General features: G+C 44.6%; 1 protein-coding gene across 1 annotated transcript in view; it reads right to left on the bottom strand.

Annotated features, from left to right (window-relative positions):
* The window catches only part of ndst3 (N-deacetylase/N-sulfotransferase (heparan glucosaminyl) 3), a 74,576-nt gene that overhangs the window by 22,204 nt on the left and 34,801 nt on the right, over positions 1-17,571 (bottom strand). The window contains exon 6 of the mRNA XM_018735639.2: positions 13,674-13,802. Coding sequence (XP_018591155.1) covers positions 13,674-13,802 — 129 coding nt within the window. The remainder of the gene's footprint in view (positions 1-13,673; positions 13,803-17,571) is intronic.

Raw genomic sequence — 17,571 nt, 5'->3', positions numbered from 1 at the left:
CCGGCAGAAGTGAAGCAGCATAAATAAATGAGTTTAGGGTCACGTTCATTCTTCCAGTCCTCAGGAATAAAGTAAATTAATCATCCATCGTGGCTTTAGGAAAACAAAAGGCGGCAGCCTGCTGGAAAAGTGCAAGGGCAGCAGCCGGACTTGGTTATGAATATTAGAGAGCTGCACATGTCTGCACTTTGTCTTCATCAGTGGCTCTCAGGCTGATCCTTAATTAATCCGACACAAAACCGCACTCGGTCCGGGTGTTCCGGCTTGAAAAAAAACGCACAAAAAAATTGAGGGGAAAAAAAAAACGCAGAAGACTTCAGACTGGAGATGCTGTTTACTGGATTTGTTTTCGGGAACAATGAACGGTTTCGAAGGCTGGAGGGAAGTAGTAAGACATCGGCCAACAGCAGCGGCGAACGATCCGTGCTTCAGCCACCTAGTTGAGCCACCCTGGTGATACCAAACAGTATGTGATCAAAAAGTCTTATTTCTTTAAAAATGAAAAAAAAAAGTTTTTTTTTATCAAACTTAATTTTTCTTTTTTTTTTGCCAAATCTTGAATAGCGATGGCAGTGTGTGAAGAGGAATTGTTGCGCAAACTGCTGACCATTTTCCCACTCTTCACAATGGGGGTGGGGAAGGAACACTCCTGTGATAGCACACCCTCCTTTTTCACCTGATGTGCGATTTTATTCTGCTGCCAAAAATCAAAATGAAACTGAAGGGCAGGAAATTTCAAGATATTCCAAGCATCCATAATAATGTAAACGCAGACCTTATTCGCGTCACAGCTGAGGATTTTCAGCACCGCTTCCGAAAGCAGCAAAAACTCGAGGACGAAGGGACATCAACGGGGGAGATCACTGCGAGCAGGACAGCACATAAAAATGATGTATGCGCACTGTTCTTTCGTTCTGATCACACCTCGCACGCTCATAAGAAGTGGTCTCAGGAACAGCATGAGGCCGAATGCTGAGTAGCGGTTAAGAAAATTAGACGAAATGTTACAGAAACAGTCACTGACGCTGTACCAGAACAGAGTCAATAGCGTCCACCGCCCTGTGCCACCAAGCGAAATGTCCAGCCCGAGTCTCCTCAGCACAACATCCAACTATATAAATCCGTAAAGCGTGAAATTCTAAGCTGTAACAGTCTCTTTAGATAAGGGTTTATACTGAGCTATAATAACAGTGGGGAGTAAAACACAACTTCAGCAGAAATGGAGGGTGTCAATATACCATAGAGAACCCATGATGAGGAGCCAGTGACGGTCAGGTTGAGTAGCTGAAACCTTGATGGGTTGTCAAGCCCTGGTCCAATTTTGACTTGATCCCATCAGCCCCTGCCACAACCCCCCACCCCTCCAACTTCCTTCTTGGCAGCCTATTAGGAGTTTGGATGTAGAGGGCTTCGTGTCTAACAGCCATAAGGTATAAGGCAGACATGCACGTTTCCATGAGGCATGATGGACGGGACCCCCCTCGGACAGGGTCGTCGCCGCACGGCCTTGTACATCTGCGCACCAGTCTCACTAAATCAAACCACGGGAAGTTTCGTCCACGGGCGGCTGGTGATCATATAAATCCGTACAACGCGGCGCTTCCTCTCCTCTTACATCAGACATCCCACATGAGGCAGCGCTCTTTAAAGAGGATCCAAACACATTGGTTCACTTGAAACAGGTACATGCCGAAGGTTTTCTCCAGGTTTGGTTTACTGCTAATGCGAAACAAGGCGGATCTGGGACGGAGGTTTACGCCGCAGACGACACACAAAGTCCGCTAAAGGAAAATTTGCGTAAACCGTTGCCCGACTGACTTATATATAAATTTGTTAGTGGGTACAACCGAGTAAATAAATAAATGAGCACATTCTAGACTTAATGACTAAAATTCTCCAGCAGCTTTTTCCCCCATCTGTTTTTTTCTTCCCTTTCCCTACAATAACAGTTGTATTTATCATTCCATCACTGAGCCGCTCAGTTTCCTTCATCCTTCAGCTGTAAATTACTGCTCTTAATTAGCATGTATTTCTTAAAGTAAAGAAATCTGGTACATACGGTGCAAACCAAGTTTGAAAGTTTTGTGCTGCGCTGAGGTCATGTTTGAAGGTTTGTCGGTACCGAGTCCAGAATTTAGATGCAGATCGTATTTCACAGAGACCTGCTACACTGACTGCCATCTCACCGCCTGCTGCTCCACCTTCAGGGACGGAAGTTTACGGCTCCTCTGTGGCCCTAACGCAGGCTTTCCCACCTTCCAGGTGGTTCGAAGTGCTGATGCTGCACTTCTGTGTGTCAACTCAGAAGACAAAATATTCCATTTATTATAGGCTTTTCTGACTACAATTTAAAAAAAAACACGCAAATTACCAGTATTTGCAATTGTTTATTTGTAACAAAACTTTATCATTTATCATGGTCTTTTATCAGTTTTCAGAGTGGTCAGGACTGTTGCCTTGGTCCTTGGTTCAAATACCCTCCCTGTTTTGTTGGACCCTTTATCAAAAGTGCTTCCCATGAACTGATGCAGTAAAAATATCCTGCTGTATAAATGAGTAAATCATTGTAAGTACGAACCTCATTTGTACGCTGCATTGGTCAAAGGTGCTGGCTAAATAAAGACTAATAATGACAATAACACTGAATTTTTGTCCCTGAGAGTCTGGAAACTGTTTGGATGTTCTTTTCACAATATTGTTTTTTAGAGGAAATGGCTTTAATTGTTACTCACTACTGGGTTATACATATAATGTGAAAGGAAAAAATATAAAGGAAATAAAACAGTTCATGGTCTCATGAATGTCACGAGAAAATGGGCCGTTTGCTATTTTCTCTCTATTTAAACCCTTTACTGGAATCGCAACTGACCATAGCTGTTCTGAATATAATGAAAACATGTCAATAATGAGTGTTTCTGCTTGTTTATCGACACCAAAACTTTATCATTTGCCATTGCCCAGCACTGTTGTCATGGTGGTGTGCTGTCGCCTTGCAGTCTGTTTCCCACACTTTTTTACTTGGAACAGTGAAACGATTGCTCCAAGTATAATATTTGAAACATTTTTGACTGTAATATTTGCTTTTCACATTATTATTTCTTATGGAACCTGCATCAGTGTCAATGGACTACTGGATCACATAGAAAACTGTTAAAGTTTAAAAAAAAAAAAGGCAGAAAGAGATTAAATAATTTCTAGTGGTCTCATGTATGACACAAACAGGCTGTTTGCTATTTTCTCTCCATTTCAAACCTTTACTGATGAGACGGCTGCTGCTGTGGTCCAATAAACAACAAGAACATCTGTGCTCCTGCTTGTGAATTGGTTGCGTGAAGTGTGTCCTGTTATCTAATAAATATTCAGAAACACACAGTGGGTTGGACCGGGTCCTGCTTTCCGGTGGGTCTGGGGTTCGAGTCCCGCTTGGGGCGCCTTGCGACGGACTGGCGTCCCGTCCTGGGTGTGTCCCCTCCCCCTCCGGCCTTATGCCCTGTGTTGCCGCGTTAAGGTTCTGGCTTGCTGTGACCCTGCTTGGGACAAACAGCTTCAGACTGTGTGTGTGTAACAGAATGTATAGAGTACAGCTATGAATATTAAAAGTGGGAGCTAGCAGCGCTGTCACTTCACAGTGTCTCAGCTGATTGGGTGTAGGTTTGAGTTTAGTGAAGTCTGCATGTTATCCCTGTGTCTGCATGGGTTTCCTTTCACAAAGATATGCAGTTCAAGTGAACTGGTGATGCTAACCTGCCTGCAGTGTGTGTGTGTGTGTGTGTGTGTGTGTGTGTGTGTGTGTGCTGTGTACCCCCTCTGACCTTGATTTCAGATAAATTCTAGACCCCCTATGACCCTGATCAAGACAAGTGGTTAATGAGAATGAGTACAAACCCTTAAAATGCACGTGAGGGCATTTACTCTTACTATAGTACGAAAAGAATGTTATTTTGCTGGGTTCTTCCATCCTTTTTGGGGGGGTTGAAAGGAGCCAGGCTGAGTTTAAATCTGCTGCTGACTCATGCCGTGTAGAGGTACGGCCGCACACAGAGAGGCCCATCGCGAACGCTTTAGGATGAACCTTCCAGCCTCTGAGCATCACAGAAGTCCTCCGCTGCCCAAATCAATTTCCCTCACTCCGATCATGGCTTGACCTACTTGTAGGAGCCACGGCACCAGAACACGCAACGGATTTAATCGCCTCCTTCATCACCCCGCCTTGTTTACAAGACACAAATAGCGTGTCTTTTTCTCTGACAGAGCCCCAAGTAATGGTCCCCCCTTCCGGCTCAAGCTGCTGCTGTTTATGCTCGATGGCAAAATTACATTGGTTTACCGTGCTGCAACCGGAAAGCGATTGTGCTCGTAAAGAGTGGCGCCCTTGATGTGTGAGCATCATGAGTTGGGGAGCAAATAATAGCAAGTATCTGACATGCACAATAAATTAAGATCCTGCTGCAATAAAAATTCAAACGCGGAAGGAAAGGAAAGTCGAACATGTGCTGCTTGAACACCTCACACCGTGGCATTTTGCGGCACGGGAATTCATTTAAATAATGCTAGCGAGGGTCACATTGACCCATATGTGCCGAATGTTTCTATAACAACAAAGAATACTAATAGAAAGAAAATACAATGTGTTTTGATTTTGGACCGAAGCCGGCAACAGGATGACTAACTGTGTTTGTGCTTATACCCATTCACAGGCTTATCGCGTTTCAGCATCGCAGGCGTCGTTCTCCCCTCAGCGAAGTGAGTCAAATAGGGTTCGGATCATCACCTCATTTAGTGTGTGACGTGCGGTAGAAAAGCCTGCCCCCAGGCTTGCTGTTTTGGAATTTCTCTTGCAGGTAAAAACCTCCCTCTCGCTCTCTCCTGCTCTTGATTTTTTATTTCTTTCTCTTCTGGGCAGTTTGCCATATAACCTTCAGTCGTTTAGCAAAAAAAAAAAAAAAAAAAAAAAAAAAGAAAAAAAAAAGGAGTGATAGGACACTCCATTCTCATTACGGAGCACTTAGCTGGAGATACATTTCTTTTTGACTGAAATTTTTATGGCTTCTTAGCATAAGCCTCGCTCCGTCGCTGTGGCGGGAATCCCGTTCGCTCAGCTCCTTCTCTTCGGGATCATCGAAAGTTGAACATCAGTGCAGCGGGGGATGCCAGTTAGATTTGTTCTGCACTTTCTGTAAACCCCAATGTACATTTATTCATTTAGCTGACACTCTTCTCTTCTCCAAAGCGACTTACAATGTTAAGCTACTTACAATTATTTACCTGTTTACACAGCTGGGTAATTTTACCGCATCAATTCAGGGAAAGTATCTTGCTCAAAGGTACTACAGCTGGAGGTGGGACTCAAACCTGGAATCTTGGGACGTCCAAAGGCAGCAGCTCTAACCGCTACGCTACCGGTTGCTACCGTAAACGCGCTTCTGTTTTGCACGTGCGCCATTCCAGCCTCGCGTTTCGTCTCTGACTCGGCCTTAGACAGCCAGGCTGTGTTCCTGTCGAGAACAATTAACGTTCGATACAAATACGGGGCTGTCTGGTAACCGACGAATGTGTTCAGAATGTGACTGAGGATTCCATGGAGTAATACAGATTACAAAATACACAAAATACAGATTATAACACTCAGTCAGTCACTACCGGTAACCACGATGATCCAGAGCCTATCCTGGAGACACGGGGAGGGGCTCGCCGCAGAGTATGCCCCGGGCAGGACGCCAGTCCGTTGCTGGACAATCTCACACGCGCGCTAAGGGTAATTCAGTCCCCCAGATTCACCTGAAACCTCGGTGTTTGGCCCGAGGGAGGAAAACCATGCAGATACAGGGAGAACAAGCTAGGACCGCTCCGACCGAGTGTGGGTCAAAGCAAAAGTCCAACTGCACCACCCAGCCTCTCAGAGGTACCCACGCTACTTACTGCACCACCGTGCCGCTCCCAGATTATAACAGTTAAAATAAAACAAACATTCGGAACAGCAGAGAGAGGATGAATGCAAAAAACAGACTGAGTGTATGAGCAACAGGGCAGGAGACAAGTGAATGTTTAAGAGGTCCTGCCTTCTCACGCTACGCAATTTCGGCATCCCTGCTCGACAAAAGAGCACAGGTTCGGCGACACGGGGTCACCGCCAGTCGTACGAGCCTTACTTCGGAGGGACGAGTGCAATAAGAGGAACATTAAAAGTTCTCGTACGCGGGGAAACGCAGCTCCCCCTCTCGTAATCGTGTCTCTTCAGTGTCACTTCCGGTCTGTTTACTTAATATATTCCAGTGTTTCTTCCACAGGGTGCATCCGGCAGAAGCCCCCCACTTATGACATGATTTAAATAATGAATGACCAATTTAAATTATTCTCGCGCAGCCTATAATCTTACAACGTGTCGCTGGTCCCGCTCGCGAGAGGCTTAAAGGAGCCCGCCATTGCGGCGCGGGGGCCGTAACGGAGCCCTCCTTCATACGAGTTCAGCTTAACGCGGGAAAGAAATTCTGCTGATATCTGGGATTTTTCTAATAAGCACGGCAGCATTGCTAACCACTAAATGTCAAGCCTCATTCATTTATACAACTCCTGTGACAGCCGCACGAACGCTCGGGCTGAAAAGGGCCCTCCGAGAGAATTATTTCACACAGCTCCGCTTCTGAGCAACAAAGGTTCTCCCTCCTGTTAATATACAGTATCGCAATTGACTGAAGGAATATAAAACGATCAGTTTTCTGCCCTCGCCTCGCATCGCCGAACACTGTGACACCTATTGATCTCAAGGCAGTGTTTCTAGAATGCTATGATAATGCATTATGCATAATTAGTTCCGGGGTAGAAATGACAGCGCTGGCGACGGCGAAGGCGGCGGAGGCTTTCGAGGGCGAGGTTGGTACGGCTGCTGTGAAGCTCCGACCTCTAAACTCTGCTGTGCGGTACAGCAGAGTATCCCCTGGGGGGGTGTGGTTATCAGACTGTCGCTCAATCCATCTGGATTTATCCAGCCACCTTTTTCCTTGCCTCAGCCGGCAGGTCACAACAAGGAGGTGGGTGTGTGGGTCTGTCATATCCAGTGACGGTTATTTGACCGTCGTAATGATTTGTCTGGGCTAGGACCCCCTACCGCTCCAAAATGCCTCGCCCAAGCCTCCACTAACACAGTACACACGGCAACCCCCCCCCCCAACCCTTCCCCCCCCTTCTACAATCACTTCATTTCGTTGCTTTGGCTTGTAGACTAATGACTGACCCTATTGAATTCCTGTTGCAGCATGGCTGGAGCTATCGATCCCATGGCTGTTTAATGTAAGAGCGCACGGCGCAGTGATTGTTGCCGAGCCCGAACCCAGAGCTGCTCTTCCGCTAGCTACTGTGAGCCTTGGCTCACGCCACCACCAATCTAGTCATCTGTTTCACGCTTCTTAAAATATTTATCCCAAAAAAGGATGTACGGTAAATGCGAAGTAGGGAAGTAGAATACTCATTTTGCCAATACATTTTTATGGCTAATGTGCTTTTACAGATTGTGACACTTAATGTGTTTTTTAAATGGTTCACAAATAGTGGGGTTTTTTTTTTTTGTATCAGAGCTTCAATCTTGTGTTGCGATACAAAAATATGTGAATATTACACTGGAGAAAACACATATAAAAAAATCACACAAGCATAATGATAAAAACAGATGAAAATGATTTTTAAAACAACACTTTAGTACTCATTTTTCAATATTGCGCGCACTGTGAACATTATTCATGTGGAAGTATCTATTTCTTTTTTTATCATAAATACATGCAACACAGTTCATAGCCACACATTCTTTTATCGAATGTTACAGCACAGATCTATATACATTTGCTTTATGTTTGTGGACACATCTGGCCTTGAAAACCTCTTACAAGAAACCCTTGCAACGTTCCGAATCCGGCTGATTAAGAATGTCTAAAAAGCTATTATACCATCGGCATACACCATACAATAAGTGCATTTAAATTCTTCAGCAAGGACAAGCAAGCAGACCCATTTACAAACCCAGGACTCTTAAACCTGTTTGTATTAATAATTAAAGTTCTCCAGTTATGAAAGGCCTAATTGATTCCGAGACATCATTAAAAGCAGTCATAAAGCGGAGGGAATTACAAGACAAAACTACAAAGTACACAAGGTAAACAGTTCCCATTTAATAAGGCTTTGTTTAAGCAAAGGGAGTGTGCCTGGAGGCAGGAGACTTCCAGCTCTAACTCGAAAAGACAACAAAGGCAGTTGGCAAGAGGAGATAGGAATAAAGTGAAAAAAGTAATTTTTCCCATCAGTGACCCATTGCACAGCTTCAGACGGAAATCAAAGACTGTCAAGTGCCGGGAGTGAACGTTCTCGCTTGTGGAAGGGCAGGCGATGGAAGAGCTCCTTTCCATTGTTCTACGCTCTACGTACACTCTCGCCATGGACTACAGAATATGCATACAAAGTAACAGGGCATGACATTATGTTTTAACTCTATGATAATTGAGATTTACTGTACACATCCACAGCAATATAATACTTATTATGTTACGGCCTCAAGACCTTCCGTTTCAACATTGCAAGTTAGATTAATCTGACAGCATGCTGTAAAACCTTTTAGCCTGTATTGCCTTTGTGTTCCTAGTTTAATCTCAATGTTCATATTTCACAAACATAGAAAAACAAAAGCGTACCAAAATATTGCTCTTAGAAAGCAGACCTCTTACTGAAAAATATTGCTGCTTAATGTTAAGCTCTCCAACCTAGAAAATTGCTCCACAAAATCTGATTTTTGAGTAGATATGAACAACAATACGAAGCATACGTGCAAATATACAGTATGTATATGTGTGTGTATATATATATATATATATATATATATATATATATATACACACACACACGCACACACACACACACAGTCTGAAACTGCTTATCCCAATCTGGGTGATGGCAAGCCGGAGCCTAACCTGACAACACAGGGCGCAAGGCTGGAGGGGGGGAGGGGTCACACCCAGGGCAGGATGCCACTCCATCGCAAGGCACCCCAAGGAGGACTCGAGCCTCAGACACACCAGAAAGCAGGACCCGGCCAAACCCGCTGTGCCACTATACCCTCCTATGTGTACATATATATAACTGCCTTTTAGTTCTTTTGGCTCATAAAAATAGATGCGTCGACATCATATATTTCAGTATTCTCAATGGGACTGCTTCAGATGGGATAATATCCATACTAAACTTTCTATCTCTGTTGTTTTCTTTGCTAGATTATATTTCTCTGGCAGACCCCAGTTTAAAAGTTGGGACGAATTTACCTGGTGAAACATAGAGAGAGACACACTTGAATAAAAATAAGCATGCTTTCCGCTAAGAAACATACATAGACTCTACATATGTATATAATTTTTTTCTTTTTTTACCATTGGGATATGACAAGGTCACTTTGGGAGTGCTTTTGCTCCTTGTGCCTGTTCCAGGAAAAGTTTCCAGAAACTTGAACAGACTTGCACTCTAGACATTAACAGAGAAGCTCTCCTTTGACTTGGACATTGACATGCACATACGGTCGCTGCCTCAGTGCTCCTCTGGTGTCAAAGGCGAAACGCAAACGAGACGCCTGTTCAAACGTCCACAAAAATCCTGCCATTTCAGGACTCCTTTAATAATGAAAAATTATAGTGGAAGTGTACCTCCGCCTGTTCGACAACCAGGATTATCGACGCGTACGATTTCCCCTGCTGCAAAACATAGTTCTACCACATGTCAATCATCAGCTACTCCTTAAAAAAGGCATCTAAATGTTTTGGCACTGTTAATAAGATGGCTGACTGAAATATCTACAAATACTTTGCAGTGCTCTAAGGCACAGCTCCAAAACAGACATTTTTGTGTTCCGTCAAGAAGTCATCGGATGCTGTGACAAACGGAGGTGAGCGACTGGGAGAGAGACAGGTTCGTGTCACCACTACTGTCGCCATCAGTGTGGATCATACAGTTTAACCATTTTCATGAAGTTCCAAAAAGCAGTTGTACATATAAATGAAACAGGATTCAATAAAAACAAATTTTCCTTTTCATTTAGCAGAACTCATCTGTCCTGAGAGAACAATCGAGAATTTGATGGCGGTGAAACTAACATTTAGCTACGTGACCGGCAAGCGCCGGGATAAGGGGTTGGATATCATCTAGCCGAGTCTTTATCGTGCTTTATGGGTTTCAATCTGACGAGTTGCGGGGTGAAGACACATCGATTTTTGCAGGAGGTTCCCCCCTTGTGGGGAGGTCACACGTCCGACTGGCCCAGACTGCTTTCCTGGCCGCTCCAGTTGGCGAGGGTCCTGCCCCAGGCCCTGATTACATCTGTGCTCCGGCACGAGGCTGGCATACTTCGGGAGCGAGCTGTCAGAGGTTGAATCCTACCCTCACTTTCTTGGTCTCCCTCCCCTCCTGACGTCTGACAGCATTCAGATTAGGAGACCTTACATAAACCGTCATCGGGCACCCGACTCCTTTCACCACAGATCTCAAGATGTAAGGCATTTGGGAACATCATCTGGAAGATTAAAATTCCAGTGATGCATAAAAATAAATAAAACCATGGATGGGGGGTGCAGACAGCAGGACGGGTGCTCTGTTAACTAGGGGCTGTTCAGTGAACCACAGCCATCCTTCAGAAACTCCTAAAAAATCTTATTTAAGAATTTAAATGATTTACTGGTATATTTATTGGATATTTTCCTACCAAATTTCAGGATGTGAATTGACAAAGTGACAAAAATCTACCCTCCCTTTAAATTTGCTATTGATTTTCTTCTCTTTTATTTTGTCTGGCTTTGGGCAGAAGCAGTGCAGAAAATTGAATCAAGTCCTCTTGACTTGAACTAAATGGTGGATGCGGTGGTTTGTTAGACTGAGGGGGCTGTCAGAGATTTCTCTCAATGACTTTTCAGTGTTTGCCGATGACTTGCACTTTTCCCCTAGTAGCTACCATGCTCGCTAGTCTCAGCTACACAAACGACCAGCTTTCCTGTCGGCATTTGCCAAAGTGAGGGACTGCTGGTAGCGTCATTGATAGAGGTGCTGTCTTTGGATCTAAAGGTGGCAGGTTTCATCCCCACCTCTAGTTGTAGTACCCTTCAACAACGTACTTACCCTGAATTGCTTCAGTAAAACTACCCAGCTGTATAAAAAGGTAAATAATTGTAACCTTATTAATGTAAGCTGCACTGGAGAAAAGCATCAGCTAAATGTAAATCAAGAAGACCTTTGTCAAGTTCTTATTAAAGTTTATATTCATTATGGATCCGGAGCAAGAGAGCAAAGTTTTCTTTCAAGTCTGCCGTTCAAGTGCTGGAAACAAGTTTTTGTTCGGTCAGAATTTGGTTAACAACTCGGTGCATCGATTTTCCGTTATCGAGTCTGATCAGAAAATGAGCTGCTATGTCCTCCAGCTCTTCTGCAGTAGTTCCCAGAGACGTAGGGCACGTGACGCTTACTATACTTTAACTCTTCTGTTCCATACAAGTATTTCCCAGGTTGCCCAGGTATGTACAAACTTTTTGAGAAGTACTATAAAGATGTTGGGGGGGCAGCGGGCTTAGCTGGGTCCTGCTCTCTGGTGGGTCTGGGGTTCGAGTCCTGCTTGTGTTGCCTTGCGACGGACCGGCTTCCCGTCCTGGGTGTGTCCCCTCTCCCTCCAGCCTTGCGCCCAGTGTTGCCGGGTTAGGCTCCGATTCGCCGCGACCCCACTCGGGCCAAGCGGTTTCAGATGGTGCATGTGTATTAAGGTCTCATTATAGCCATGTTTTCATTCATCACTACTTTATAAGACAGCAATACAGCTCCAAATTTATGCTTATTTTGTCAGTACATAAAACTAATGTTAAGCAGGGGAATATCAATTTGTTGGGTGCTGGGGGAACGGCAGAATATTAGCAAAACTGCATAATGGGGCTATACGCATGTTTGTTTGAACAGTGGGGGGCATATCTTCCAAACCCCCTTGTTATACCTATGATGTGAAGACGTCTAGAGCAGATATCCTGAGAGAAAATTAAATCGCTGAGGAAAACTTGAATCTCACTGCAGAAATATCATTACGATCTCATTGCTTCTCTGTGTGTTGTAAATATATCTAATTTGGAAATGCGTCTCTTGACTGTCTTTTCCAATTCTACACCATCCCTGCGAATAATTATCGATGAAGATTCTCCCTGAAAGCAGTGTGTTTAATTAATTTAACTGGACAGCTTCCTAAACAAGGTCCTGCATTATTCATTTTTATTGACAGTTTAGGAGAAATAAAGAGTTATCACAAACTTTTCATTATTGCCTGCTGCAAATTGAGACTGCTTGTAGAGATCACGGTTTTTAAAAAAAAAAAAAAATCCGAACGGCGAGCGTGAACAGAATGGCACTTATTTTCATAGCTTTAATTTCATAGCTCGCTCTGGAACACTGACGGAAAGCAGCACCGAGAGTAACAAAAATGCAAAACCCCACTGTGTGGGCTTCCTCTAAAGACATTACCATGAGACCTACAAGAGAAGAGCGAGAGTCTCTCGCTGTGCAAGTTACTGCTGACACTGGTGCTTGTTTATATTTCGTGCAATGTGGATTCAGAAGAACACAATTACGGGGGCAGTCGATTACTCACCAGCGTGACAGCAGAGAGGAATAACACAATAGCGCAGAGGAACCTTATGCAGTATTTATGTGTATGTATGTATGAATTGGATTACGTGAACGATCAGCCCAAACTGAGCGAGGCAAGTGTGGAAGTTTAGACAGTTGTTGCGGATGGGCTAAAATAACGCTAATGGAGCCTTGTCTTAGCTGACCTTTACTGATCTGCCACTGCTCTGTAATAGTAATATATGTTGCGGCTTTAAATGCAGTTATGGAAATGCATGGCTTCTGAAATCAATATATTTTGGACCGAGACTCGATTATCAAGATGGTCCGCATAATGTCCACACGATGACATTTGTTGATTAGGTAGAAACTGCTTACACTTTGCTCAAATGGAAAAACCGCCCCACTTAACGGAACGTTATTGCCTGAGCTTGCAAAATGTTTTTCATAATGGAACGAGCCGGGCGGTGAGACCGAGTTCCTTTGGACGACAGGTCCTGGGGTCTCACCTGACGAATGCGGCCCAGGTGGCCAGTGATCAGCAGGAAGGAACCCACCCTTAAGCAAGACGGTGGGGGCACGTATGGCTGGTGAGGCTCGTCTCTGAGCCACAGGTCTGGCCTCGGAGGACCATCGATGCGTTAGCTCTGCTGAGCCAGGAAGGGCCAGGTGCCGCACAAATTCACCTGCCTCATCAGTACAGTTTGCTGACGAGGGAGCCTTGGGCAGTGCTGTCTCATATAACACCCCAGCCTTACTCCCTGACCTCATTCTTTTCTTCTCAAAAATACATGCTGGTTCCACAACAACAGGTCACAACAAAATTGTACCTGGTGCTAATTTGCATATTCACAAATTTTTTCAGCAAGCTTCTTCAATGTGATCTCACGTGCAAAACCATCAACAGACTGTGGGAACTAAATGTTGGTTTTATGAATACATTAAAGAAGAAAAGTGTGATACCTGTTCCCTCTGAAAAGGGTCGTTAATGGTAGCAACCCCCTTGCGTGGGAAGCGGAGTAGTGATCAGAGGTGACATGCGGAAGGACTCCTACCGGGTTCAGCAGCACAGTCAGAAAGAGCTCCCCGCCTCTAATGCTCTTGTCTAGCTCTTTGGGGCCACCGGGGTACTCCTTGTAGAAAATGGTATGGGTGAAGAGACCGCAGGTTTGGCGAGGGAGGACCTGTGGGAATGGAACAGTGTTTGTCAATGGGTTACTTTTAGGGGCAAAAAATGACAAAATTCTATAAAAAACTTGTGAGACCCCAGGATCTACCAACTTGGTTGAATGACAAAGTGGTAGGATTTAACCAAATGCAATTGACGGGGGGGAGAGAAACAACAACTGATAAAAATAGCTGTTCCTTAATTTGTTTTCTGGAATATATCCAAGTTAAATATATTAAGTTACCAGTCTAACCGAAGGACAAGAAGAAAAAGTAGCTGCTGGGAAGCCGTTAAGATCGGCAGGGCTGCTTTCCGTCCAAAAGATGAGTGACGGGTTTGGGAAACAGCTGTGTTTGTTCTGAGCGATTCACAGAAATTCTCTTCTTTTCCCCCCAGAAGCACGAGTCTTGAGAAAATTGAGAAAACGCAAAGATGCTTAGCGCGGTGATTAAGACCACAATGCAGCACAAAGGGCCTGGCGTTCCACTGTGACATCCCCAGCAGCGTGATTTTGGAGCCATTTGTCCAGCTCTGCCGTAGCAGCTGCTACAGTGTGGTGTATATTAAGGACACATGGCATCACAATGAAATCAGCTCAGGGCCTTCCTCACACATGTGCACCTTCTGATTCCACATCTGAAAAGCCTTTGTTTGGATAAAGAAACCGCAAGACCGCCAATGTACTTTCCACCCTCCGGTGCTGTAAGAGAGCTTTTTTTCATGACACATCTGGAAGAGACCTTTAGCATAGTAAGATACCAAGCCAGCAGGAATGATGCATAATAGCGGCTCTGACTGCCAGGGAATATGGGCTGATGTCCTCGGAGGGTAACTGTCAAAAACGAGTTTTTTGCCATTTCCCCTCTGGGTGTTTTGCCTGTTTCGCCTTTCATTCGATTTGGATTCCCTACCCGGGATCCAAATGTACGTATGTTTCCGGTATTCTAGCACTTTCATTAAGTCAGAAGTGTTAAGTCAGTCAGCTGTGCGACCAACAGGTATACGTACACGAGCATTATCAGGATTGTGTCTACTGGTTTCGATACATAATTCATTCCTTCTCCATGCTGCTGATTAGGGAACTTCTGGTTATTCATAACATGGCAAGAAAACTTTGCTCTTTGGCTTCTGAAGGAAACGAGCACCCAAAATAGCACAGACGAAAGAGCGAGGCCTTGTTACAATGGCAGATGTCAGGAGGGAGCTGACGGGGTTGAACACCTCCCACGTCCTTCTTCAAGACGACGGAATCAGATAAAACAGAATCAGATGTTGAGACAAAAAATAAGCCTGTTGTTCATGGGAAAGCAAGACTGCTTGACAACGGCGGCCACAGCACAAGGTTTCGAGAAGCTCCGAACACAGAGGCCCATCTCAAGAGTGCCTGGAGAAGCAGTGATTGACTGGATATTGGCTTTGACCTCAAAGCTGCAATTCCTCCCTGAAAAAAAAAATAATCAAAAAGACACACACTGATGCTATAAAGACCTTTTTTTATCAGCTCAGTCATGGTAAGAGCTATATTTTAGCCTGGCTTGTTTTTATATCTCCTGCAACACAAAGGAAGCCTTTCAATCTGCTCAAATGGGTTGTACATTCCTCCTCCACGACCACCATCCTGCAGAAGAGCCATCGGAGCGCTGCCGCTTCCAGACAGCCATTCATGCCGCCCGCCACAATTCCAAGCCTCTCACGACGACGTTGAATGCTCTCGCAGCGGGCAAATCGGCAGCACTGCTATATCACTATGACACAGCGCGTATCTCATTTTCTCACATTGGGGCTGGGAAAAGCGGCCAGGCCAAATGGGCAGGAGGTAAAAAGCAGAGTGGGGCGAGATTAACCTGACACCAGCTCTCCAGAAGTCCCACTAGGGTATCGTGGTCCGCCCCCGACTCCTGCTGTTCCGTGCTGATGCAACGTCGCCGGCTGCGCCGCGGAAAGTTCTCCTCCTTAGCTTGCACTTTTATTCCTGTTTCCCAACACTCCTCCTCTCTGTCCCTTCCCTCACCCTCGACAGAGGCATACATCAGTCGCTAATATTTGTCCCCCGGCTCTACCTGTGGTATCTGATGAAGCATGCTGGGAAGGCGAATGCTGGCAGAGGATATCGGACGGAGGAGAAGACAGCTCCTGACCGTTAACGTCAGTAAAAGGGCTCGAAAAGCATAGATTTAAAAGTTCCAGCGATATGCAAGGAGGCAGAGATATTATTGAAGATTTTCCTTAACTAACCGTGCCGATAGCTGCACGGGTGCGAAACAAATGCCTCGGCGAATCGATATGCGTGGAGAACAGATCCGCAATGAAAGGCACTGGAATCATCGATTGGAAATGAATTCACTAAAACCCAATTCATTGTTGCTGATTAAAAAAAGGTATACATATTAATTGAACCGTCCCAGGGAACATATTAGCTCATGTAACCATTTCTTTCGGCAGCTGCGAAACTTGGTATGGAGTTCACTGTCTGAAATTTAGGTTTCCGTGAAAAGTTATCACGGTGTTTTCCGGAGCTTTTATAACTCCGCGCTCCTGTATCAATCGTGGCGCTGCAGCTCTTTGCTCCTCATGCCCGCAGACCTGAAGCGAAGTGAAGTTCTTCCCCAGAAGGCTGCGTGCCGCCGCTCTCGCTAACCGAGTCCCTCGGGGAAACGTGACTCCGCATGGATCTGGTCCCTGTCTGCAGAAGCTACATCCTGTGTTCTTTCACACTTCCATCTCGACTTCTTCTTCTGCGGGCTGCCTCGCACACGCTGCCGTGCCTCATTGATATTCAGCCCATGTAGAGCCGAGGCCACAAGACATTAGAAACTTTACATAGTGGGCTCAAGCTGCATGATTTATAAAAAAGTTTAAAAAAAAAAAAAAAAATCAGCATGTGGCTATGATTTAATATTTTAATCTACTCTGTGCCCTAAAATTCAATTCCGCACAAAATGCTGTAAATCCCTCATTCGGAATGCACGCGTGAGATTTATGGAATAGTTTTGGCCGGTGTTTCCTTCCTTCATGCTGGCTTTGAGATACTTCCACTTTCTTGCGGAAGTGTAAATGTGCTGCTGTTTTGGCGCGGATCTGAGAATATTAAGGGAAGCCGGCATGGCTTCTGATAATGAAGCATCTTTAACTCGGTCATTAATATCCGAGCACTGCACACTGGACCTGCTTAAAGATGTTAAATGTGATATATGGGCCATAAGATGATGACAATGATGATTGTATAGGATGCTTAAAGCTTTTGTTTTACTTCTAACGTCACTACTTGTACACCAATATAAATTCACACGAGCAAGTATATGCATGTGCATTTTGCAGTAACGGAGACTACTGGCTTTTGCCATCCATATGAGAATATAGCTCAGTCATCTCACTTCAATTAGCACCTCTACAGTATATATTAGGCAGATAAGGCAAGAGTCTGATATATAAAAAAAAAGACATTTCTGTTAAAATGACTTATTCAGATGTATTAAAAAGAACTAAAATTAAAAGAAAATCTCTTTATTCCGTAATAATACCGTTGTGAATGAGAGAGAGTTAAACTTGACTGGATCTGGTAAGTGAGAAAAGTTATCATGACCCGACCGGAGGTGTAACGTACCATTTGTATTGGGAGCAGACAGAAGTGAGCACGGTTGAACACGGTAATGAAGACGGGTTCGATCAGTGCAACTTAGTCCATAGGACAATCCAGGGATTGCAAGTTGTGCCTTGTGTTTTATGAGTGGCAGGAAAAGAAGAAACCAATTTATTCAGTGAAATTACTGCAACATGCAGTTTTG

Source organism: Scleropages formosus, chromosome 16 (genome assembly GCF_900964775.1).
Source record: "Scleropages formosus chromosome 16, fSclFor1.1, whole genome shotgun sequence".
NCBI lineage: Eukaryota > Metazoa > Chordata > Actinopteri > Osteoglossiformes > Osteoglossidae > Scleropages > Scleropages formosus.
Note: the sequence above shows the minus strand (reverse complement) of the source record. Positions and strands in the feature narration are given on the sequence as shown.